The sequence below is a fragment of the Alexandromys fortis genome, unplaced genomic scaffold (genome assembly GCF_014885135.2).
Source record: "Alexandromys fortis isolate MF-2015 unplaced genomic scaffold, M_Fortis_MF-2015_v1.1 scaffold_42, whole genome shotgun sequence".
NCBI lineage: Eukaryota > Metazoa > Chordata > Mammalia > Rodentia > Cricetidae > Alexandromys > Alexandromys fortis.
In genome coordinates, this window is record NW_026067934.1 from 11,107,672 (window position 1) to 11,133,364 (window position 25,693).

General features: G+C 52.1%; 1 protein-coding gene across 1 annotated transcript; it reads right to left on the bottom strand.

The window, feature by feature from the left end:
* Positions 1 to 412: 412 nt before the first annotated feature.
* Positions 413 to 9,649, bottom strand: Pkdcc (protein kinase domain containing, cytoplasmic). The gene is made up of 7 exons (XM_050146107.1): positions 8,855 to 9,649; positions 4,763 to 4,885; positions 4,106 to 4,377; positions 3,441 to 3,520; positions 3,104 to 3,208; positions 1,512 to 1,685; positions 413 to 1,298 (listed from the first exon to the last, which is right to left on the bottom strand). The coding sequence occupies exons 1-7, from the start codon at positions 9,491 to 9,493 to the stop codon at positions 1,213 to 1,215; spliced, it is 1,479 nt and encodes a 492-aa protein (XP_050002064.1). The 5' UTR covers positions 9,494 to 9,649; the 3' UTR covers positions 413 to 1,212.
* Between the last annotated feature and the right edge of the window lie 16,044 nt (positions 9,650 to 25,693).

The following is a 25,693-nucleotide window of genomic DNA, read 5'->3' on the forward strand; positions in this document are numbered from 1 at the left end:
TCCAGGGTGCACCAGGGAAAGCCAGACTGCTTGTAGGTTGTTAGGCTACCTCCTCCTCTCTTAATTATGTCTCCAGCAGTTAATAATAAAGATAGCAAGCATCCCATTACAAGGTTGACACTCTTGGGTTAAGGTTTTGTGTACAGAGAGTCAAAATGTGTTCAAATGAGAACCTCCTTGGGGAAAGACATCCACCCTCATGTCTTTGTTCTGAATTGACATGGAGGTTCATGCAGGAGACGGCCAGTACAGGAGAAGAGTCTGAGAACACACACGGCATGTTCACTGTTCGCCACGGAGACTGTACTCCTCAGAGTCATCATCCCCTGAGGCGCACAGCCCTAGTCAGATGCACTACAGACATAGCTGGGGCCGAGTAAAGAGCTTCTGAAGAACTCGTGGCTGAGGAGAATATTTGTCATGAAACACCATTTTATTAGTTGATTATTTTTTTTTACAAAAATAAACAATTTAATGAACAAGAAGTACAAAAGCTTCTGGAAATGCAAACTCCAGGAAGGGGAGGGCCTGGTTTTGGCTGCTTGGTGGCTTTCACTGAAAGCAAATGAGGCAGAAAGGCTCCGACCCTACCCCCATCCCAGGTCCTGGCTCAAATGCAATCTGCTCTTCCACCCTAGTCTCGGCTCATGTGGACATGTGCACCACTGCCCATGACCCCTGGGCTAGCCTAGGAGCAACCTCTAGGGAGAGGCCAGAGACAGCCTTCCCAGGTACTGGTTCACGCGCCATCTTGGAGCATCCATCCCGCAGCTCCCCTGTTGGAGCTGCGCTGAGAGCATGCTCTGTGGCTGATTGTCCCCATGCAGCTCCTGCCTACTGTGGCTGATGCAGCAGCAACAGCAGCGTTCTGGCTACATTCTCAAACCATGAATGCAGCGATGGGGCTGCCCATGGAACTGTCCCAGTTAAGACTAGCCTGAGCCCCGCTCGCAGCCCAGAGCTCTGGAGAGGCAGTCAGCTCCTAACCAGTGATGCCCAGGCTGGGAGCAACAGTCTCAGACCTAGGCTGGCAAGCTCACATTTTAACATCTTTGCATATTGCACGTTTGTCCTGGTCACATCAGTTGGTCTGGGATGACAGTTTTGTCTGCAGGGGTTCCCAGGTGATAACGCAACATCTTGAGTGCAAGTTACCCCCGCAGCAGACAAGTCCAGCTGGCAAAGATGCCAGATGGTCAGCTGAGCCCACAATCAGCCAGATGCCTTCACATATGTGGTCTTGCTGGCATCAGGGACCACTTGGCTCCATCCAGCCTTAAAAAAGACCAGCTTCCGACCTAGGGGCAAAGATGAGAGGTTACAGGTCTGGTTAATTGTCTCCTGGGCGGCAGGGCCACTCTCTATAAAGTGGCTACCTTGAAGGACTCATACACACATCTCTCTCACCATCTCTGCCTTCCCTTGAGCTTTTCTGAGGGGCTTCCTCTGCCTTTCCCATCCTTTGGAGCAGTCTAGCCACGCCTTTGGGACTCTCCCTCCCTCTGACTCACCTGTCCAGGTGGTCTGGTTGGTGACCACAAAGGCACGACACTGAGCATGGCTCTCACACACATCTACAGCCTCAGCCAGGTTGAACACAGACAGGAGGCAGCCGCCGTGGTGGTAGGACGGCCAGCAGCGGTAGTCCTCCTGGGTGATGGTACTATCTGGAATGCGCTGGTACTCTAAAGGATGGAGGGAAGAAAGTGAGAACAGTGTGCCTAGGGGCGAGGGCCGAGAACCTCTCGTTTGCAGGCCAGCACATCCGGAATGGAAACGAAGGCAGCCAGAGCTGCTCAAGCTCGCTGTACAGCCAGGCACAGACCTGAATTTCAGGACATACGCATCTCTTCGATTTAAGGCCATGTAGCTAGTTTAGACATCACAGGATATATGGGGGCCCATGTGGGCCAGGCACATACTCAGAGATACCAGCTGTCTAGGTTGGGCTCTGAGATCAGGCCATTTTTAAATATTTAGAACGGGGCTTCTCAAATATCATGGTACGTATGTATTTCCAAGCAATATGATTAAAATGTAGATTCTGATGTAGGAAGACCTGGGGTGGGGCCTGAGGATTCTTGACTAGATTCCAGTCCTGCCCAAGTGTTGCAAGGGTTCAGAGCCCCTCAGACATACTTGGTCCTGATACCAGGGAGAGGCCTGGGACCCCGGGAAAGGAGTGTGAAGGTTAGGAGGCATGTGGAACAACACAAACTGCTACAATTCAGGGTTCAAGTGTTTGAGAAGGGTTGGGGTCCCCCTGAGGTGCAGAGCCCCGGAGATTCAGCCAGTGCAAAGGCTCTACCGGAGGCGGAGAGCGAGCCTGGTTTTTCCCAGTGCCCTGGGAGTCCCAGTTGCTGACTGATAAAGCAGAAGCCCTGGCCCTCTGGCCACCCCACCCTCCTGCCTCCTTCTCCTGCCAGGGACTAGACCAAAGTCCAGGCAGGGTTGCCTGTGATTTATGGCCCCATAAACGGAGTCCTCGGGGACAGAGGCAGCCATTGTTCACCTCGTTAAACTTTATTTACAGGGCTAACGAGGGCTCCCCCACCCCTAAGGCTGGCCAGGCCTCCTTGAAAACCGAGGCTGCCCACCCCTTGCCCCCCTGCCCACCACTGCTAAACCCTAAGGCTTCTGTAGAAGGACCACTGCCTGTAACAGTAGCTGGACCTCTCCCCATCCCTGGGAGAAGGACCTTATTGGCTGGTTTCAGAGTAGGCCGCCCCCTCCTCCAGCTACCCTCTGAGCCCCAGGAGTGCAGAGGAAGGAAAGAGAAGCAAATGTGTATTGTGTTCCAGCTGTGTAATAGGAACTGTGCTAATTGCTTTTATACACCTTGCAGGCTATTTAATCCCCATAAGAATTTTGCTAGGTGAATTATTTTGAACCCAATTCATGGATGAGGAAACTGAGGCGCCAGGGTAAGTCACACATACAGTTCACGGAGGGGTTTGAAGCCACTAATAGAAAGGCAGAAGATAGCTGTTTTAGCTCAGCTGGGGCTGGGACTTCACAGTGAAAGGTCCACTGTCTATGCGACACCAAATGAGCCCCGAGAGTGGAGGGTAAGCCATAGCCCATGGGTGGGGCGGTCACTCACCGGCACTGCTGCTTGTGGCGTTCTGCAGGTACTGCCCACTCCGGTACAGGTGCAGCACCATCTCCAGCTGGGCCAGGGTCTCATCCACCCCCCAGGTGAGCTCTCCTGCAAAGTGCGTTGCAGCTGTCATGGCATCCCCAGGCTCCTGGCCTTCCCCATGGGAAGCTAGCTACTGTTCTTCCTACAGCCAGTCTGGTGGCTAGGGAGGGCCTTTATCACAGAACATTGCCTTAGAATATAACAGGTCCCAGACTTCGCACTGCCTAGGGTCATTCTTGTCCCTGTGTCTGATAGGGCAATGGCAGGTGAGGGGAAGCAGACAGGTCATGAGGCTTACCTGTGGCATTGACGATGGTATCCAGCAGAGGCCGGAGGGAAGGAGGGGCACTATGGGGCAGGAGGTACGTGAAGAAGAACCTGTGGCAGAGAGGGGACAGCGGCTCAGGGGCCCAGCCTTTGGAGACATGTCCTTCCCTGTCACTTCCACTAGGTATAGACTTGGATGTGGCCTGGGAGCCTGCCCCCTCACACAGGAACCAGCCATGTCTGCATTATCCCAGGGGCTCAGCTCAGTGAGGCATGGGATTGGGCCCAGCTGTGCCTACAGCTAACTTTGGACCAAACTGGGACCGGAGGCCCCTTTCTTTACCCTTCCTCATCTTCCAGGCCACACTGTCCTCTGTCTGACCCCAGCAGAGAAGTTGGGGCTTCTCAGCCATGAGAAGCTTTGTAAAGGTCAGGAGCTAGGGTGGAGAAGGGACGTGCCAGCCCTGGCAGCCCTGGGCCCTGAATGTGACACTATTTTAAGAAGCCTCCAGCTGCCCCTCCGACCCTGCTTTCCTTAGAGCTATTTTTATCTCCACAGCCACTCTCTCTCTTGACTGGGCCCCTGTGGTTTCCTCTGGTCAAGGTTATTCTCCCTAGTTGGCCTTCTGGCCCCCATGGGGGCTCTTGCTCTGCCAGCCCCTTCTTGGCTGGAGTCCCAAAATGTAGGGTGGTCACCTGTAGGCATTGTAGAGGTTCCGTTTCTCATTCATGCCCTCACACCAGCCCTGGGCCGAGCAGGGCAGGGTGAAGTTCCTGGCTGGAAACTCGAGGATGCAGTCAGCAACAGTGGAGCACGGTGTCTCCTCCACGCGGGCATCATCCAGGTCTGTCACCTTCAGCTCACCATTCACTAGCACAAACTGCCGAGGGCGGAAGTCAAGCAGAGTGACTGAGCCCAGGGGGGAGTGGGCTAGGTGGTGGAGGAGGCGGCCGAGGCTGAGGCAGATCTGAAGACAGACACAGAGGTTGGGTCAGACCTACTGGACTTGCAGCTCTAGATTTAGCTTGGAAATTAGCCTTTCTCCTCTTCAGGTCCCAGCAGAACACAAAGGACGAGGTCAGGGCCTTGGAAAGGTCACTGTTCTTCAGCTGACCCTTGGCTGGACTAAGCATGCACATGGCACGGATTAGGGGTGAGAGAGCGGCAGGAGTGTGCGCATGTGCACCTCCACTGTAGGGAACACCAGGATCCTGTCTTGACTCCCTCTCTCCCCAGCCCTGTCCTTTAGCCATCCCGTGCTCCTCCTCCCTCCTTGGTGGAGAAGTCAGCTAGGCTGTGCTGGGAGGCTGCCTTCTAAGGGAGAACCGTCCCAATGAAAAGCACAGGCTTACTCGAAATCGGTCTTCCCAGGAAGTCTGTAACAGCTGGATCATTTCCACGGGGGCGCCAAGCTCTGTGATGGTGGTCAGTGTGTCCGGGATGTCATCACTGTCCTGGTAGCAATAGCCATAGAGCTGGGGGAAACCCAGGGCAGGTCATTAGGTCACAGGATAGAGACAGGGACCGAGAAAGATTGAGCTATCAGGAGGCTCCGCCCTCTGCCCTTGAGGCCTTCCCACTGCCTTTGCTCCAGCCTGTGGAGAACAGTGTTTCCTGGGAAGTTTGGCCTCTGTTCCTGAAGCCTTAGTTTCTTCTGGTTTGGCAGCAACAGTTTCTTGCTTCTCGTTAGTTAGGGAGATAGGCAGGCTAGGCCACCATGTAGCAGGCACTGTGCTAAATATACTATGTGCATAATCAAGTTCGTATTTTTGAACTTTAACTTATCGTGGTGTGTATGGTATGTACGAGTGTGTGCTCAGGTCAGAGGGCGACTTTCGGGAGTCAGCTTTCTTCTTCCAGTGTGGGTTCTAGGGAGTGAACTCAGGCCATCAGACTTGGTGACATGCAGTTCCACACACCCTGTTACCTACTGAGCCATCTTGCCAGTCTTCCAATTCTTACCATCACCCCATGGTACGTGGCTACTATCATTTTGTCTGATTTGGGGTGGGGAAATTGACTCTAGAGAGTCGCTTAAACAGGTCACAGATCTAATAAACACAGGAGCTAGGATTCAAATGGATGTTACCACGGTTCCACAATCTGGTTCCTCTCCTAGGACACGGGCCAGTAAATGATTATCTGATACCCTCCCCTACTCCAATCTGTGTCCATTTCTCTACCATCTCAACTTTCCGGAGCCCAGAGGCACATCTGAATAGTGACATCCTCAGGGAAGGTCTGTTTGGGGCTGTATCATCATTCAGTTGTTGCACACTTCTTCTTGGAAACACAGAGCCGGCCAGGAGAAAGCACAGGGGAAACCCTTTGCCTCTGACACCCCCATCAGCATTCTTCCAGGTCTCCCAACACACTGCATAGCTCTGGCTTACAATGGGCTCCAAACAGCCAGCACCCTACAGAGCACCAGCACAAAGGCAGGGTTGTCCAAGCCATACAAGGGAAAGTGAAGCTCTCTGCGGTGGAGGGTTGAGATGGAGGCCAGGGAGCCCACGGCCTGAATATGCCAGTACACAGCAGCTCCTCATGCCAGCACCCTCCCCCTCCCCAGCTGCCCTGCTTGTCCCAAAGACCCACTCTTGTCCCAGTAGTTCCGATCCGGTCCCATCAGAGAAGCTAGACTCAGTCTTAGTCTCCCAGGTTACTTGGGCTGTGGCGTGCAGGACCAGGGGCTGTCCTAGGTACCCTCTTTTTCTCTCTCCTTCCATACCCCCAGTCAGCCTAAGGAGGCCACAGACTCAGGATGGGCTTTGGGGAAGGTAAAGAGAGCAACCCTGGGGCCTGGTTCTCATTTTCTTGCTCCAGTCTGAGCCTTTGTGGGAAACTTCTGAAGGTTATTAAACACCCGGAGGTCGTTAAATGCACTGTTAACGAGGTATTAATCAACACTCCTCAGGAAAAAATAAAAAGACACCATTACCCCCCCCCTCCATCCCCACCCCAGGAAGCATGAGGCTGAACACTGCAGTTGTATCTTTTGTTCTTTGGAGAAGAGGAAAACGCTTTAGCATGGTCAGAATCTGAGGCCCAGGCAGGCCTAGGGGCCCATCTGAGGCCTGAGGTCCCAGGATGATGGGCTTCGGAGAGGGAAGATTCTTGTGCCCTCTGACCCTGGACTACAGAGGCATCTATCCTCTGAGGAGAGTGTATGTGGAGGATAAAAGGGTCTAAGTTAGATCCCCCCAGGCAGTCCCCTAGCGACCAGAGCCTGTGCTGGGAAGTGCACAGTGGGTCTCTGAGGCTTCCCTGCGTCCACCAGCAGAGCCTACAGCATAACTTCAGGCTGTCCAGAGAGGGGGAAGGGGTCTGGGGCCTGGGATACTTTAGAAAGTCCTCTGGTTCCTCCCTAGCTCAGCAAACAGTCAAACGGTTTTGAAATTTTCAATGATCAGGAGGTATCAAAACAACATGCCCTCTAGTTCCTGGCATGCAGCTCTGAGGCCTCTTGAGCAAGAAGACCTGCAGCAGGCTGTGTTGGTTACAGGGTTAGCAGAACTGAAGAAACCAGAGGGACATGACCTGGGAGTCAGAGAATAAGTGGGGACCTCACCCTCAAAGCAGTTCCCAAGACTTAACAGGGACTTCCATTTTCTGCTAGGACCCTTATTACTTCTGTTCTAGGCAAACTAACTCTAACCTCAGACTGGAGGCACCACAACTAATTCCAGGAGATGCCATGCTGGTGAGGGCATGGGTGAAAATATGTTCTCTTCCAGCGTCTTGTCTTTCTCTGGTGCTCTCATTATTGGAGGGGATATTGCAGAGAAGGACCTGTCTGTGGGTTTGGGTGGGTGTCTAGCTGGATACTTGTTGAAATGCTTAGTAAGGCCGGTGAGGTAGGAATTCCAGCGGCCTAGGAAAGTCCACCGCATGCCAAACCTGTCCTGTGAAAGGGCCTTGAACAATTAAAGAACACTGAAGGTTTAGTTAAGTTGCTCAAGTCCTCTCCACCTCTGCAGAATCTGGCCAGCACCACAGGGTTTCCAGAAAGTTCCCAAAGACCCAGAAGAGGCAAAGAAAATAAGACCCTCCCAGTGAGAATGGCCACATAACCAGCCGCTCACTCCCTTAAGCCCCAGTCAGTGTTAGCCATACAGCTGGACATAAACACACACATCGGCTAGGACCTTGACAGAGCTTGTTATAAGTGTCTGCCCAGGACTGGGGGTGGAGGGAAGACATGTCCTAGGGAGACTTGGAGCCACCAGGAGTACAAGCAGCATTCTGGATTCTTCTACTCTGCAGAGCCCACAGCTCCCTCCAGGCCTGGGGCCCCTTCTCATTTCTAAGAAAATGGATGGACCGCTGAGTTTCTGGTCAGTTCTTTGCATGCAGAACGGTGAATCTGAGGGGATGTGAGGTGGGTGGTGTGGGCAGGAATCACAGCTGGGGACTCTGTGACACCTATGTCACCTGGCCAAGAAGAGCAATCAGTCATATGTCAGTCAGCTCAGACATATGCAAAGGGAGCCTATGTTTTACCCTAGGCAAAGACCAGGCAGAGCCCTCAGAGAGGGGAAGTTGTTTGTGTTTGGCCAGTGCTGGCATTGTGAAGGCCCGTTCTAAATCTTGGAGGGACAGCGTTAGGGTCAGGGTTGGTGGGGTTGGTGGGTGGCCTCATCCTTCCTGCCTGTGTCCCCAATGACAGGAACAGAATCTCCTACTAGAAAGGTATGCATCTGGCTTTTTGAACCTTCTCATCTCTTGGCTAATCACATTCAGAAGAGTGGCATTCCGACTAGCTGAACTTAAGTCTTCTGGCCTAAGACCCTGAGGCTTCCCTGTGCTTCAGCCGGACCCACTTGAAGTCCCAGGGAAGCCCCTGGTCACTTCTGGGAAAGGCTGTGGATTTCCTGGCCCGCTTGATCCCCTCCAATGACCTGTGAGCAGAGTGAGGAATAAGCGACTCCCTGAGAATCAAGTTAGACATCGGCCAGTCTCTGGTCAGCTCTTCCCACCCACACCGAGGTTCAGCACCATCTCCAAAGGCAGACATGTTACTGGACTTTGAAAGAAGTGGGGTTCAGCCTCTGCCAATATGGGGGATCCTGTTACTGCAGCTGGGAGCTGACTGAAGCTGAGCTTGAGGTCACTATGACTAGAGAGAATACTCTGGTGCTCAACCGTCAGCTTTGGCCAGTGGCAGGGTGCTATGTGGTAATAACTCCTTACTCACTGCCCTACTACCAGTTTGGGGTCCTTCCTGCCCTTGCCTCTGTCTTTAAGGGATGTGTTTAAGTTGGGTAGAGTGTTTTACCCAAAGGGTGAGAGGCAGACAGGGTGATGATGTGCCCTAATCTGGGCTCTGCACCTAGCTGCAACCGGGACTCAGTCTTTGACGCCTCGTGACTTAACTCTGTAAGACCAAGGAGTCTTCCAGAGTGACCAGCCAGCCCCCTCATCCCGGAACCCCACTCTCGTACCTGCAGCACGTTGGGGTGCCGCAGCCGCTCCAGCAGCACCATCTCCTTGAGCAGCTTGTGGGCCGCCAGGCGATAGCAGCCCCTTCGTGCCCCGAACTCCCGCACGCAGCTGCCCAGATCGTGGCCGCTGAAGTCCACTGCTTTAAGCGCCACCGCGGCGCCGCCGGGCAGGCGGACCCGGTATACAGCCTTAGTGTAGCCTGAGCCCACGTACTGCGCGCCAGACACGTTGCGGAGAGCGGCGCAGCCCAGGCGCGGGCCCGGACCAGGGGAGCCCGGGCCAGGAGCAGGGGGCCAGCCCGGAGCGCCGTCGGGCGGGGGCCGGGCCCGCGGGGGCCGGGGACGCTGCAGGCCCAGCCCTCCCGGAGCCAGGTCCATCAGGCGCCTCCGCTCCGGCCGCCCGGCTCCAGGTCCGGGTTCCCCGCGGGAATAGCGCTGCACCTCCTCGTAGCGCGCCCGGATCTGCCGGGCTAGCTCCCCACGGCCCCCGCGACGGCCCGGGCCCGGGGCTGCCGAGGGTCCCGGGGACTGGCCTGGCCTCGGAGGCTCCGAGCCCGGTGCGAAGAGCACGTTGAGAACGGAGCCCAGCAGGAAGGAGGCACAGAAACCCGCGGCCACGACCGCCCGCCGGCGCCGCATCGCTCCCCTCCCCCCCGGCCGGCCGCGCGCGGTTCCCCGGCCCCGGCCCCGGGCGGCTCAGGCTCCGAGGCGACTCCGCTTCGCGCCGCGCCGGCCCCCTACCCAGCCCGCGCGCATGGCCCGGGCAGCCCCGACCCCGGCCCCCGGCGGGCGGCACATCGGCCTGACACTTGCCTCCCTCCCGCCCTGCCCCCGCCGCTTATAAGGCCCGGAGCCACCCCCCTCCCGCCCCCGCTCGCCCGCCCGCCCCTTTGCCAGCGCCTCCCAGCGCCCGGCCGAGCCCGTCCTCGGCGCCGCCCCCTCCGGCCGCCCGGGCCGGCCTTCCCCGCTGACTGACAGCGGGACCTCCTCCCGCGGCCAGCCCGGCCTGGGAAGCGGCGCGGAGGCGGCTCCGGCCCTGCCCAGCGCGCGGCCCCGGGAGCTCAGGCCGGGGAGCGGGGGAGGGGGCGGCGGCGAGCGGCGGGCATGGGTTCCAAGCCCGAGGCGAGGCGGGATAACGGGACCCGGAGGACGAAAGCAGAGCTGGCCGGCAGGGTGCGGGGAGGTGGGGGAGCGTGGAGCGAGGCTGGCGAGTAACGGGCTCCAAGGGACAAGCCACCAAGGCCTGGATGCGGGGGTCATCAGGGTGCACGGCTACCTCCTGGGGGGGGCGCGGGGGAGGGCTGAGAGGCTGCTCTGGGACAGCCCGGGTTCTGGGTGTGGTGAAGGGCGTCGGTTTCGGGAAGGCGGCCCGGCACCTGCGAGAGCGCGAGGGGTGTTGACTGTGGTCTCTGAGTTAATCATGAGCTTTCTGAGAGGTTCTGTTCAAATGCCTTCTCCCAGGACTTTCTAATTTGCCTTGTCCCCGAATCCCTACTTCTAGACAGATGAGCTCCACCCCCATCTCCTAGATCCCCGATCTCTGTCCCGCCAGTAGGGGATTTGGAACCGTATGCACCGAGTGCATTAGTGTCCACGCACGTCCGTCTGTGGAGTGTGGGCATCTGTGTGTCTTGAAGGGGTTACTGTGTCCCAGGAAGGGTGTGTGTGTGTGCCTTGTGTGTAAGTTGGTGCTGACTCCATCAGAACTTCTGGTCCCTCCTCCTCCCTCCCTGATTGCATCATTAGTGCTAATTGAGGGGCTTTCACACGCCAGTGCATTAGCTGTTTGGAGTGAGCTCCCCCCTCCTGCGAGATAAGCCGCTGCCCCTCCCCCTTGCAGCTCTCCACTTCCCTAGGGTCCAGAAACTGTCCACCTAGGTCCTCTCGCCTCCTCTGGCTCCCTCCAGTTTTCCTCTGGACAGGAAAGTCTTTCCCTTCTGGCAGTGTCATGGATAGGTGGAGGAGACTGGGGGAGGGAGCATAGGGGTGGGGAAAAAATTCAGAACCTTCTTTCTGAGGGGCTTTTTAGGGAGGGGAGGTTTTCCTTTAAGAGGTCTCACATTCCTTTCAAAGGCAAAAAGGGTCTCTGCGATTAGAAAGGGAATAGAAATTTCTATCTAGTTCTTTCGTACATGGAAGGTGAAGTGGGGGGCAATTTTCTTATGTTTAGCCTGTGATCCTATTGAGTAGGCCTTCTGGATTTGACTTTGTGGTCCCCTAAGACTCAGAAAGTGGGGTCCATGCTATCTTATTAGTCATGGGAAAGACAGGTTGAAGGAAGCCATGATTCCCCCTGAGAGATTTGGGTTTGATGAAGTCCCGTGCTTCGGTCTGTTCCTGTTTAAGCTGCTCCGCCCGTCCTGGCCCATAGCTGCTGGGAGAGTGTGTATGTGTGTGTGTGTGGGGGGGCGCTCTGAGCAGATGCCCTCCCCAGCCCTCACACCAGATGTCTTTGGTCTAATTAACTGTGCTGAGAAAACCAACCTGGGTTTGTAAACAGAGCTACTGGCTAAAGTCAACACGGAACAGCAGCAAACAGTAAACAGTCCCCTTGCACACAGCCTCTATGGTGACCCAACCCCCACCCACGAGGGAAGAGGAGGAACCGGGTGGATCAGAAATCGCCTATCTGCCTGGGTGACCCCAAGATGACTGCCATTTCCTTGCCAGTTCCACAGTGCCTACTCAAGAAGTGTGAGGACCAGCTACCATCCTCAGATAGGTCTACCTGCCTTCCAGCAATTTCACAGGCTACCAAGTCAAACATGGCCATCTTTGAGAAAGCCGTTGTGGGGGGCATATTCCTTGAAAGGCTTTCTTTGGATCCTCTGCGTGTTCATGACTCAGAGAAGCCTCCACGGGGAGGGATTGGTATTGTGGGTTTACAGCGCAGAGTTGGTGAATATAACGTGAACATTGTTAATTTCATTACACATCGTGTAGGTATTATAATAACATGTTCTGAAATTAGATAATTATCCCTATGATATCTCTGCCAAGCTTTGGTATTTCTGTTATGGTTTGAAAGTTCAGTGCACGAGGGCCAGAGAAATAGGCACAAATGGACACGTGTGTGCACACCCAGAGCCCTGAAAACAGGAGTCCTCCCTCCCTCCCGGAACAAAGAGCCTTCTTTGCACTCTGTGTCCTTCAGCCCTCCCTCAGACACACAGACGTGCACCATCAGAGAAGGATACAGGATTTTGGCTCCTAAAAGAAAGAGATTAAACCTTTGGCACTGACAGTTCTTAACCAAGTTTTGATTGTTTGGCTGTGTGTGTGTGTGTGTGTGTGTGCGCGCGCGCGCGTGCGTGCGCGCCACCCAGGGAGAGGCATTATTTTAAAGAACTGGGCAAAGCTACTGTTCCCTCATCTATGTTTGCCCAGCCATCCAAAGAAAGGCCAAGCAAGGCCCACACCACAGCCTGTGCCTCACAGGCCAGTGTCGAGCTCAGAGCCTGGTGCTCTTTTTCAATACCAGCATCCCCTTGTTCCCACTCTTTCTCCAACTCCAACCCCACCAGGAACCTTTAGACCATCAATAGCTAAACAAGGCTCCATGCTTTAGACTCACTGTGTTTTCTTTCTCTTCCCTTCTTCCCACTCCAATGCAACAAACTAACCAGGATGTGGTGCTTGGGAAGGAGGCAGCTGGCCTAGACTCTACAAGGCTCCCTTATCCGGGATTTGCTTCTAGCTACTTCCTTCATAACATTGACCCTCCTGGGCTGCTTGTGTTGTGCTATCCATTGCCTTCCAGCCCAGGTCCCTAGCACCCCTGGTGGAGTGTTTTTCCTGCTGAAAGAACTGGAGGATGAACTGGACTGGTAATTCAGGCCTCCCCGGGCTCCCTCTAGCTCTCCATGCAGCCTGGCCCTCACCTTCCCATCGTAGAAAGCCACGTTCCCCAGCCTTGAATCAGGTGCTGCCTCTTGGCCATCCTCTGCCTCCTTCCATGAGACCCTTCTCTTCCAAGTCTGCCTTCCTGGAGTGCCTTCTCCCAGCCCTTCCCTCAGTTTCCTTAGCTGCTTCTTCATGCTTTTCCAGAAAGTAGAAAGCTGGAGACAACACTTCTATAACCAGGATGCTTGTGTACTTGGAATCCTGAGGCTTTACTTTAAGAAAATGTGCACAGTCCTTTGCTCAGGTCTAGGAAAAGTGTGTAACGAACTCTGGATTTGAAGTCAGAGATTCAGTCTCAGTTGAGAGTCCTCAGCATGTGCAATCTAGTATTAATAATAGCAAATAAACGTTTTTGACATGGTAGGCAACGTGGTTGGCTATGATTCTTTCTCACAGCAGAACTGGCTTTGACTCCTTTGCCCTGTGGTTTCTACCAGAGAAATTGCTCAGGCTTCCAGGCTCCCTTCAAATTTGGAGTGTTCACTTTTTCCAGAACCAGCAGACTAGCAGTTCAGACTAGCAGTTCATCAGAAAGGCCCTTCTCCATATTATGATGAGTTAGCAGAAGGCCTGGCATCAGCCTTCTGATGCCACAGTGGCCAAGAGCAGGGTCCAGCCTCAGCTCTGTCCCGCTTGGAGCCAGCTACTCAGGGAGGGGGGGAGGGGAACTACTTTCAAAAGGAAGAAAGGTGAGGTGAGCACAGCTAGGCAACCTCTTCCTTCACCCCATCAGGTAGGAAGTGAAACTGACTTTTTCAAACAAGACAAAACAAAAACCCAACAACAACAGATGGTGGAGGTCGTGTTTCTGACATACAGGACATAAAGGGAGTCCCAAATCGGAGTCCCCAAGAAATTATGGGAGATGTCGATGGGAGAAAGACAGGATGGAGATGGAGTAAGATGCAGAAACATGAACAGACCAAAGCCCGGAATCTCTAGAGAGGTAGTCAGACAGAGATGGAGAGAGCTGTGCTCAGGAGAGATGGCAGCTTTCTGGAGAAAAGCTTGGTTCCCTTGGGTGGGGCTCTCTGCCTGGAAACTTGAGCCTCTTCAGCCCTACAACTATGTCATGGGGCCAGGCCCTCTTTCAACACAGGAATCAAAATGTTCTTGGGCTCCTGACGCTCCCACAGCTTGGCCTGTTCAGTGGCCTTTCCTCCTTGTTCGCTGCCTCCTTTCGGCTCAGTGCACCCACTTCTCAGGATGTCTATTGGTGATCTCTGCTCCCCTCCATTTTCTGACTTTCTAAGGTTGTACTTTCCATGACTACACTTTCTGGTGCATGTCTCCTGGGAGAAGGCGTAAGGGGTTGTCTTTGGGGCTGGGACCCTGAACTGAATAGAGAAGCAGGGAGGTGGGAAAGAAAAACATCAAGGGCCAACCTCTAGGGCTTCTGTCTATCCTGGGGTCTATCCTGGGCAGATGGAGTGGCAAGCTGAGAGCCAGAGAGAGGCCATGGGAATGGATAGACCCTGGCAGAAGCTGGTGAACCCGAGGCCTTCTCAGGGCATACAACAGCCAGGTCTGGAGGTATGCATGCAGATATAATATATCTAGAGATATATCACATCACATCACACACACACACACACAGAGGCTAGAGATACTATATCACACCTTCTCTGGCCAAACAATGCTCCATGAATAGATAGAAGAATGTTTCTCCTAGACCTTGATCAAAGAGAAGGAATCCCCCCACCCACCCCCCGCCTTAGTTTTTCAAGACAGGGTTTCTCTTTGTAGCCTGCCTGTCATCCACCTGCCTCTGCCTTCTGGATCCATTCTCTTTGCTGCAGCTTGGGAAGTGGAGTGGGAATAAAGAAGGGGGGGGGGTCACTGAGTGTGCACCTGACTCTAAACTTACAGAGAGTGGGCAGTTCTCATCTGATCCCCTCTTTTCTTGGGGGCACACCAGAGAAAGACACTACTCCTACTCGAGAGTCTTGACTCTGGGGCCACTCTCAAGAGTTTACGGTATATCTGGGAAGATTCATCTCAAACCATTAGGACCTAAGTAAAGAAGAACAGGGGAGGTCAAAGAGCAAAGGACAGAGGGGTGGATGGGAGCTATGCTGCCTGACCCTGATGGAGATCTGGCATGTTGGGAGGGCCAGCTCTGAACCAGGAAAGGCCCTGTCTCCCTGACATATACCATGAGGACAGAAAGAGTGTTCACTCTGTAGACGATGAGGCTTGTGGTTTTTAAGGATCTGCTGAACCATCCAGCCTGTGGAAGCAGCAGTGGACCCTGGCCCAGGTTCCAGGCCTTTCTGCAACTTTTCATTAGTTTCTGAGGGCCGGGGACTCTGGTCCGAGGGAGAAGCAAAGGGAGGCACCAATGGAGGCCAAGGCAGAACTTCATTACAGTCAGTTTCGCCTCCAGGTAACAAGGTTGGGTCGTAAAGATTTATTATTTTATTGTTCTTATTAATACTAATGATAGAGCACACTTATTAAGCACGTTCCATTATCATATAATCTGCTTAACAACTGCAGGAGATAAACGCTATCATTATGTCCAATTTTCATGATGAGAAAATTGACATAAGAAGGCAGAGATGAGGTGCCTGAAGACAGCTGTCAGGAGGCTGAGTCTAAGCTTGGGTGCTGAGGCCTCTCACTACAAGGGTCTGCTGGAAATTCCCTCTTTTCACCTGCATTGTAGCTTACCATCTGTCTGGGCTGAGTTGATTTCTGCAACAAAAATCCCAGAGCTGCCATCTTGGTTAGAAGGTAAGTGTGTGGTGTCGTGGTGCTGTAAGAGCATTCAAAGAATAGAGGTAGATAGGGCCCTTCTGGGGCGAGTAGCTATTGGGACACCTTGAAGAGGTTCTGCAGTAGAAAGCCAGGTTTCACTCAGCTCCTATGCAGAGTACTTCAGAAACCCCAGAGGGCTATGTAATCATTCCTCCCTCCTCCTTTCTGAGGATGACGGAACGTACTAAACAGAAATGATAGTTTACAAAGGGTTAACTTGATTCCGGGAGTCTGTGTGGAATTAAAATAATTATTTGAAAAATTCAGAAAAAGCGTGCACACATGCGCGCACGCACACACACAAAGGAAACAAAAATTACACAAAATCCTTCCATTAAAGTAGATTACCTGTAGGCAAGATGTGAGAGACATCTTGCCTGCTCCTCCAGCCCCATCTGCAGAGGTGACTACTATGACCCCAGAGGTAGAGGCTCCTGAAGATGCCTCGTGAACCCATCAGCCCCTCCTCCACCAGCTTGCCTTGCTTTTTGCAGTCAAGTTCAAGGTTAGACACCTCAGGACTCTTGATGTTTCCAAGCTCAAATTCCAGTCCTGGGCTGTTCAACAACAACAACAAACCCCAGAAAACCCCAAAGCAAACCTGTCAGTTGGGTTTGTTTCTTTTCTTTTTTTTTTCTTTATCCCTGTTCTCCAGAGCCTCGGCCCTTCTCTCACGCGTGCTCCAGGATTGGGTCTCTTCCTAGCTCAAAGCATGCATGGGCACCAGATTCATCTGCCAAGAACACTGCTTCGAACACACCGTTTTCCTGCTGGGAAGATCTTTGATGATCCCCCATCATTTGGAGAGTAATTTAACTGGCGCTTACAGTCAGGCGCAACCTACCTCTTGGATTCTTGTGTGCACAAGTACTTCCTGACTCAGAGTGGCAGCCCAGCTGGTTGCTTCACCAATCTTAGGAGTTCTTCCCCCACCTATCTGCTAGCTTATTCTTTCTGAAACTGTCACAAATGACCCGGGGCTGGAACTATACATCGTTTTTTCTTCCTGCTTTAATTCCCTGTTGAAGTTATGAACAATGGGACTTGAAGTTCCTGTCATGGTCACACCCTGCTCAGCTCTGTGTCTTGATCATCGACTTTAGTCTCTATCCCGTTGTGTTTCTTGACATATTTCTCTCTATCTCTCCTCTGTTTTTTTTTTTTTTTTTGAGACAGGGTTTCTCTGTGTAGTCGTGGCTGTACTGGAACTTGCTCTGTGTCTTGAGCTCACAGAGATCCACCTGCCCTGCCTCCTGAGTGCTGGGACTAAAAGCATGCCTCACCACCGCCCAGCTGACATAGCCTCTTTCTGTTTTGTTTTCTTTTGAGACAGGTCTTGCTTGGTAGCCCAGACTTGTCTGGTATTGCTATCTAGACAAGCTTGGCCTTGAATTTGTCGTCCTCTGGCCTCTGCCTCCCAAATGGCAGGAGCACAAGTGTGTACCACCACACTCAGCCAGTCTCGACATTTTTGAAAATCTTTTCATGTGTGGGGTGGTGTGGACGGTGTTGTTGTTGTTGTTGGTGGTGGTGGTGGTGTGTGTGTGTGTGTGTATGTATTTGTATATGTGGATTTGGGGTACATGTGCCATGGTGCATGTGTAAAGGTCCGAGGACCCTGTCCATTTTGTTTAAGACAGAGTCTGTGTGGACTGCAAGCTAACCAGCCAGAGAGCTTCCAGGGAATCTTCTGGCCCTGCCTTCCACCTCCCAGCAGGAGCTCTGGCATACAGAAGTGCTCCGTGGTAAGAGTGTGGGTTCTGGGCATTCAAACTCTACTTCGTATCCTTGCCCTGCAAGACCTCTGCTCACAGTCATTGCTCCAGCCCCAAATATACTTGATGAGAAGACGGCCCTGGAGCCTCCCCTTCTTTTGTAGCCTTCTTATTTCTTAGCAGTTTGGTAACAGTCCTCTCAGAAACAGGGCTTCTGGGTGCTTACACTCTCATTCCCTTTGCCTGCCGAGGCCCCAGACCTTCCCAGGGGAGGGTGGTTCCTTCTCTGTCTCCAGCTCCCAATGTCATCTCATCAGAAAGGCCTCCTCTGGCCACTGTCCATCATGCTGCTATGGTTTTCATTCTCAAGACACTGTTTTCTGAGATGATCTTGCCACATCTGTCATAGTTCTCCTTGCTGCCTCTAGCCTCCCCTCTTAGGAAGGCGAGCACCATGAGGGTGACTCTATCTTGTTCTCGGGTGTGTTTCGTAAGCTCCAAGCATTGGTGGTGGTGAAGGTCTTTTGGTAGTTGATTTGAGTGCTTCTCCTCCTATGGCTTGGACACCATACATCTAGTGACGTGCTTCTCTTCTGAATGAGAGACACCAGTCATACAGGAAAGGCTCAACGAGTGTCTCCTTAGCAACGAGAAAGCAACCACAAAAACCTCTTTTGTCCTAGCCCAAACCAGCCTTCTTATTGACTGAGCCTCACTCCCTGAAACTGATCTGTGGTTGTTTTGAGTTCAACTAAGCGATGTCCCATTCCCTTAGGGCTCCACTCTGTGACTTTAAGGTGACAATCAGTTAATCCAATAACAGAATCCTGCTAACGTGCTAATGGGAAAGGGTGGGGAAAAAAGGCTCCTGGTTCCCTCCCTTCTGATTCAGGTAACATCTGTGCATTTAACAGGGCCCTTCTGGAGACAATTAAATTAATGCTTTATTGAAACAATAAAATTAATAGGGGCCTCATGGAACTCAATGAAAGGTTTTTAAAATTTAACTTCATTGTATTTTTAAGCTCTAAGACAAGCTTTGGGGGCGTGGCTTAGGGGTGGGTTAAGGGCCAAATTTTCATGAAATAGATCCCTGAGCAAACATTGAATGCTTGGAGGAATAGAGACACAATTATTCCCTCTCCCTGTGGAAGGGCTACTTTGTTCTTGGGGGCCTGGCTCTGATAGGATCTTTGAACCACAGATCTGGTTTTATCTTGGGGACTATGTCACCTTATCCATTGATTCATTTTGGCTTTCATGGTTTTTTTTTTTTTCAGTCTAGATTAAGTGTCTCATGAACAGGGATGCTACAATGGCAGTTTCCAAGTTGAATGAGTGATATAAGGAACCTGGGGCAAGCTGGGTGTGGTGGCTTATGGTGTCTGCAATCCTAGTATCCTAGAGGCTGAAGTGGGAGGGTTTTGGTGAGTTTTAGGCTAGCCTGGGCTACTCCGTGAGACTGTCTCAAAAACAAAACAAAAACAAAGACCTAACCAAACAGCAATAACAAAAACCCACAAGGCATTCATCATGCCACGACATAGGTGGGACATTCGCTTTCCTGGTCTTCATTGGTTTGTATCCAGGCCCATCTGCCCCACTTGGTTGTCTGTCCACCACATCCCAACCTGGTTCATCAGCCACGGTTATTCCATTTCCCTAGGAACCATGTTTGACCTCAGTAAAGGTCATGGTCAGAGCTTGTCAAACCAGAACCTGAGGTCGGAAGTTTCTGCCAACCTGTGGGTGGTTCTTCTGGTGGAGGAAGGAACAGGTGTTCTTTGGGACAGGATTTCCTTACTGATTTGCTGGGCTTGTGGTGTGTGTGTGTGTGTGTGTGTGTGTGTGTGTGTGTGTAAGGGGTAGAGGTGTGAGACCCCAGATAGGGAAATTCTTCTGGAAGATGCAGTTCTCTGCCCAGATGGATGGAGCTGGCGTGAGACTGTCTTCAGGATTCCCCATTATTCCTATCAAGGTGGCACGCTGATTCAAACCATCTGTGATGTCTGAGTAGACTTGGCGATTCCAATCCTGAGCTCCTGGCTTACATCCTATGTGTGACGAGCAGGCTGAGAGTATGGTTCAAATCCTAATGAATCTTCTTCCTGAACCCTACACATCTTGTCCACACCCCCTCCTGACTCAGGGCCTGTGTGGCCCCGCCCTTCTTTTTCCTTTCCCTAAGCTGCCAACACTCAGTGGCGGAGGGGTGTGTGTGTGTGTGTGTGTGTGTGTGAGGAAGGACTCCTGAGCAGGAACTCAGAAGTTTTCTGTTGCCAGCTGTACCCTGAAGTGCTCCTGTGACTTGGGGCAAATGGTTTGGCTTTTCTGAGCCTCGGTTTTTTCATCTACAAAATGGGGATACAGACACCTGCTGCGGTTCTTTTGAGGATCAAATGAAGCACAGGTGTGAGTCACTTTGAAGTGCATGAAAGTGGGCAGAGGCTGCTTTCATTGCTGTACAGATCTCAGGAACCCACCTTCCTTCCCCCAGGACTCGGTTCAGAACATCTTTTGTCGTTGAAAAGGAAAATGAAGATTTGGGAGGGTTTTATGTAATTTCTTTACCCCCCCCCCACACACACACAAGGGCAGCCCCTCTCGGCTCCCAGACTGGAGATCTTGGATGTGTCTGACTCTTGCCATTCCTTTACCCCTCTCGGCTCCCAGACTGGAGATCTTGGATGTGTCTGACTCTTGCCATTCCTTTACCCCTCTTGTCTGTGCTGTCAGCCTGGCTTGTTTCCTTCTTTGAAGTCTATCCCAGACTCACCTTCGCTTCCTGGTCTTTCTGTCATCGCCACCTCCATCTAAACCATCATTATCCCGGCTTCTGTGTGAGCACCCCAACGCTTCTCCCTGGTTTCACCTTGGGGTGGGGGTGGGGCGGGGCTGATGCATATTAAACCACTTTCACCCTACAGTTTCATTAGAGCCACATTCTCTGCGCACGCTGGAAGTGTCCCAAAGCCTCTGGCCCTCTGATCTTTCCTCCTGCCTTTCTTACAGGTCCATTGCTTAGATTCCCCTCTAGAGTCAGACTGATATCCTAAGCGTCCTCAGGAAAGCCCAGCCCATTCTGACCTCCATGTCCCTGCATGGGTCACTTACCCACAGGGCCTGGGAACACCTTCTTCTAGTCTGTCTGCCAACTCTCCAGACTGGAGGACCCAGCTTGTCTCCAGTTCCCAGCCTCAGAATGGTCTTAGAAGGTTGTCTCAGGAGATGATCTCTCCATATTCTTATTGCTTATCCAAACAGGACTGGTTTAGTATCGACTGTCACTTCCCACTCCCCTGTCATGCCTAATCAAAAGCCCAAGGGCCCAGTAGAATCTTTGTTGAGAAGGTGGACCAGGAGTTCTGGCTTGGTGCATGGAACCGGCCTAGGAGAGTCTGTATTAAAGATTTCTTGGTCCCTCCTTACCCTACCCCTACCAAACTGTGCTCCTCTGAATCTCCCCCCCTGCTATGTCTCCATCCATCAGTAATAAAGTAGGAACAATAGGGGGTTTCTTTCTAATTAAAGGGAGCAGTTAGTGTTTCCACTTCAAAGCCCTGAGAGAGAAGACTTTTGTTCCTCAGGCCGGGAGTCTGGGAACCCAGTTGGGTTGGGAAGCGGAGCTCCAGGCCCAGCCAAGCATTAAACTCATGAACCTGAGATCCCCCCATTTGCAGGCAGAGGAGCTCAAATTTAAAACAACAACGTAATTTGGTAACTTGGGCTCTGATAAAACAGTTGGGGGATTTCTTCTCTCTGAGCGTCTGAAGCCACTGTTATTACAGGTGCGTGCCTGTCTCTCCCACACCCTCCCCTGCCCCTGCTGCCCCAACACACACAGCACACACATGTGCCATATCCTGCTCTCTCGTGGATCTGGGATTCACACAGCACACAGGGCACATACTTAGTGCATTCCAAGCCTTGCCCCAATTCCCAGGCACCCCAGCCCAAACCCTCCCAGTTGCTCTTCCATCATCCTTCATCCCGAAATGCCTAGGACTATAAAAGGACTGTGGTTGACAACTGTCCGTTTTCTGTCCAGCTTAAAGCCAGCTTGTCGGGAATGTGTTCTCTTCCTCTAGCTTCTACTGGTTGTAGGCTGATCACTAACACAGGCCCATGCTGCTAAGAAACTGGTTCAAGCTTCTGGCCCCACACTGCCATCTCCAAGTGGCTGTGCTAAACACTTTCATGTTGTGATGAAATACCCGACCGAGCAAATCAACTTACAGCAAGGAAGGTTCGTTTTGGCTCATGGTTTTAGTGGTTTCAGACCATGGTGAGTCGGCTCCATTGCTCTGAGCCTGGGGCACAACACCATGAACTATCCTTGTGACAAACACCATCCTGGTGACAAAAATACACAATAGGCAAGGCTACTCACCTCACAGTAGTTAGGGACAGAGAGAAGAAGGGAGGGAGGCAGCAAAGGAAGAGGAAGAGAGATGGGGAGAGAGAGAGACAGACAGACAGACAGGCAGACAGGCAGATAGATACACACACAGAGGGAGCGAGACAGAGAGAGATAGAGTGAGACAGGGATAGATAGATATAGAGAGAGACAGACAGGCAGACAGATAGATAGATACACACACAAAGGGAGAGAAAAAGAGAGACAGAGAGACAGAGATGGATATACAGAGATAGGTAGATACACACATACAGGAGAGAGACAGCGAGAAACAGAGAGAGAGAGAGAGAGAGAGAGAGAGAGAGAGAGAGAGAGAGAGAGAGAAACTTAACAGGGCATAGTCCCAGTATCCTACTTCCTTTAACTAGGCTCCACTTCCTAATAATTTGCTATCAAATTATGACTCCATCAATAACTTTGTCCACTGATGAGATTATATCACCTGGCCACTAGGCTTTAACACAGGAATCTTTGTGTGTGTGGGAGGGAGGGAGATGGCATTTCATACTCTAATCATGTCAGTGACCCCAAGCTGAAGCCCTCATATGATCACAGCCTGAAACTCCAAATGGCCACACACTGTCTTAAGTGTAGTCATAATGGGAGACACAGCAAAATCATAGACTTGGGTCGTTGGACTGACAAATCGTCTCAAGCTTAACCCATTGATTATTGGGGGGGGGGGGGATGGAAAAACAGTTTTTTTTCCTTTTTTTGCTATTGTCTCAGTTCTGCGGTTGAATCTGTGAAACCCTTGTAAACCTTTTAATCATATGTCCATCTGTCTGTATATCTCTCCGTCTATCTACCCATCTTAAACTGAGCACCTTTATTTTTTGGTCACGTGGTAGGAAGTACAGTTAAATATAGGCAGAGCCCATCCATCCTTAAGCGTTTTACTGTTAGGCTAACAGCACGACCTTTGATAGTTGAACATTGAGTATTAAGATCCCACTTGACTGATTTTCTAGCAGGGTCATTGTGAACCCAGTCATTTAATCTTTCTGAGTCTCAATTTACTTATGGGTAAACAGGATTAAAAGAAGTCATTGATATGGTGCCTAGAACATAGAAGAGGCTCAATGGGATAAAAATGATCATTTAGTTCCCATTCCTCCTGAAGGACATGCAGAAATACACCCCCCCCCCAAATCACATGCTAAGAATGTACTAGTTTTATGTGCAAGATTAAGGAATCAAGAGACTGTAGGCCTGTGGGCTGTCAGGGAAGCTTCTGGAAGGGGAAGGCAGTCTTGGACTTCAGAGGAATTCGCCTGGCTGACCAGGCCAAAGAAGAAGAAAGAACATGCATGCTCCACCGTGACCACAAATAGCATCCCTCTGCAGACGCGAGACTGGCAGGGTGGTCTGAGGATCACAGACATCGTTCTTGGTGAAGGTGAGTAACATTGTCAGCATGTGAGGACGTCTCGGGTCGTGTGATGATGGGCGGTGACCGTAGCGGAGCAGTGACATGGTTAGAAGTCTTCCACTCTCCCTTAGTTCTGGCTTTTCCTCTTCAGACCCCATCTTCTCCCCCACCCTCTAATTTATTTCCTACCCTTTGTCCTGTGGAGAGCAGAGAAACACTGACATCCCTGTTTGCCTTTTTCTTCCTGCTGGACCTTCTGGTCTAAGGTCTTGCCTGACTCTATGGAGAGAGCCTGCTTCTGCATATGATCCTGGTGGTGTAGGGCATGGCTGTGCTGCTGTGGCCTTGCTTGCTCCTCTGATAATTTCTCCTTAATTGAGCGTAAAGAATGTGAGGAATGTGGAGCCGACTGCACGCAGGAAGAGGGCTGGACAGCCCGCTCAGGGATCCAGGTTCTGGACTCTGAGATGGGAGAACTACAGGCAGCCAGCTGAACCCCGCATGTATGTCCATTCTGGGTTCTCCATCTCCTCTGCATAACATGGTGGTCAGCCCCCTTCTCCAAGCCTCGGTTCTGTTCTTCTCTCCGATTGCCAGAGAGTTCTACATTTATGTCAAACTGACCATGGTCACCTCCTTTCCTGGGTGTCTTTCTCGAGTTTTTGTTTGTTTTGTTTTGTTTTTGTTTTTCAAGACGGGGTTTCTCTGTATAACAGTTCTGGCTGTCCTGGAACTCATTCTGTAGACCAGGCTGGTCTCGAACTCACCGAGATCGCCTCTGCCTCCTGAGTGCTGTGATTAAAGGTGTGCACCACCGCCATCTGCTTTGTCTTTCTTGGTTTAAACCCATCTGATATGAAGAATTCTTATACATCTGTAATTCCAGATGAGACTCTAAAGGCTGTCCATTCTCTTCTGGAGGAGGGAGGATGTTCTTGGCTGCCTAAACCCCCGAGACTGGACTGTGTGAAGGTGGTAGTGCAGGTTTGAACCCAGGGCCTGATTGTCAGTCTGGGAAGTCACTTCAGAGATATCAGAGGGCGGGGCTGTGTGTGCTCCTCTGTCATCAGGGGATATTAGAGGAAGCTGTCCTTCCTTCTCATTGTCACGTGAGGAGAAAGCATGGGTGAAGATCACAGGCTTCTGCTCAGTCCGGGCACCGCATCAGCAGGTGCACTTATGCATGTCCATATGTGTGGAAGACCGCAGGGAGAGGGCCAGCTCTGTCATGATCCCTCGATCCTGTTGAGGGGAGAGGATGACACTGAAAACTACCTCTGAGGATTCTCACCCTGAGCTGGGCAGGTCTCAGAGTACGCATGCAGAAGGCAGGCAAGAGACAAGTACAGGTTGGGGCTCAACGCTCCAGGGCTGCCTCTCTGACTCTCCGGAAAAGAAGCGACAGCTGTCTTTCTCCATATCCCCTTTCCTGAGGCCTGACCAGAGGAAGTGGCTGATTCGGTCACGGGAGGGACTCAGGTTATATTTAAAGAACTTCCTGCCCAGGAGAGACATTCTGTGGAGGTAGCCAGTCCTCCTGGAGCAGCAGTGTGGGTTGCTGTCTATATTTCCACAGACAGGATGGGGACAGGTTAAGGGGGGTTGGGCAGACAGCTCTGGGTGACTTCTTCCACCCGAGGCAGTGCGAGTCACCTTCACACACCCGTTTCCTCCGCTTCGTTCTCTGGGAAAGATGTGTCTGAGAGTTGCAAGGCTGAGAATACACCGAACATATTCCGCCATTTCTGGGAAGTTTCTGCTGTTAGCGATTTGCAAGTTTCTCCCCAGATGAAAAGTCAAAACAAAGTGGAGGTAAATGGGCCTTGTAAACAATGGTGCAGGAAACTTTGTCATTGGGGTGTTTATGTGCACAGGGGTGGGTGGACTGAGCAGGGCGCAGGCCCCTTCTTCATCTCTGTGGTCCCGGGAATGCTGGGTGTTTGCGAAGCCTGGGAAAGATGCCGACCTGCTGGGCTAAAAGTGACAGTTCTCCCCCTGTTCCAGAGACAGAGGCAGCTGCCACTGCCCTCCCCGAGTGGCAGGAGGTACCCAAAAGCAAGAGTACCAATGCACAGAGGTCAGACCTCGCATCAGGACTTGCAGAAGTGTTAGAACGGAGTGACGAGGCTTGAGGTGTAGGAGGGTGGTGTGTTTATTTGTACAAATCTTTTCCCCCCAAGGAACAGGCTGAAGATTTTTGAGAAGCCAAACACTAAATACTTTTTCTTCCTCAGAGCTGTGTCACTCCTGAAGCCCAGAAGCAGTTCTGTCCCCCTTCCCAGCCCCCACCTCCATCCCTGTCCACATCTGGGTCTACATTCCTGTCTAGAGGCACAGCATCCTTGGCAGCAGCCATGGCTGAGCCACATCTGGGGCACTGATGGCCACATCTGTTCTACCCCTCTCAGACCTGGTTATTTCTATTCTCACTTGCATCGTCATCTGAGGAGTCTAGAGGGGATCTGTAGATGGTGGGTCCCTAATCTCCAGAGCTATCAGTTTCTAGAGGAGGCCCGGGGTTAGGGGTGGTTGTGTTCCATGTCATCAAGCCTTCACCTCTGCTCTCATGGGTTCTTGGCTCTGATTGTGCCAGAGGTCTCACGCCTCCTTGGTGCTACTCTGTCTGTGGCACTCAAGCCTTTCTGTCCCAGGATCTGGGTCCACTGTCTTTG

What these genes read in the sequence shown, in the direction of transcription:
- Pkdcc (XM_050146107.1), bottom strand. Translation starts at nt 9,493, where the DNA reads ATGCGGCGCCGGCGGGCGGTCGTGGCCGCGGGTTTCTGTGCCTCCTTC. An exon ending in CCTGGGAAGACCGATTTCGA is followed by an intron (nt 4,378 to 4,762) that starts GTAAGCCTGTGC and finishes GTCTGTCTTCAG; the next exon opens with ATCTGCCTCAGCCTCGGCCG. An exon ending in CGCCACAAGCAGCAGTGCCG is followed by an intron (nt 1,686 to 3,103) that starts GTGAGTGACCGC and finishes TCCATCCTTTAG; the next exon opens with AGTACCAGCGCATTCCAGAT.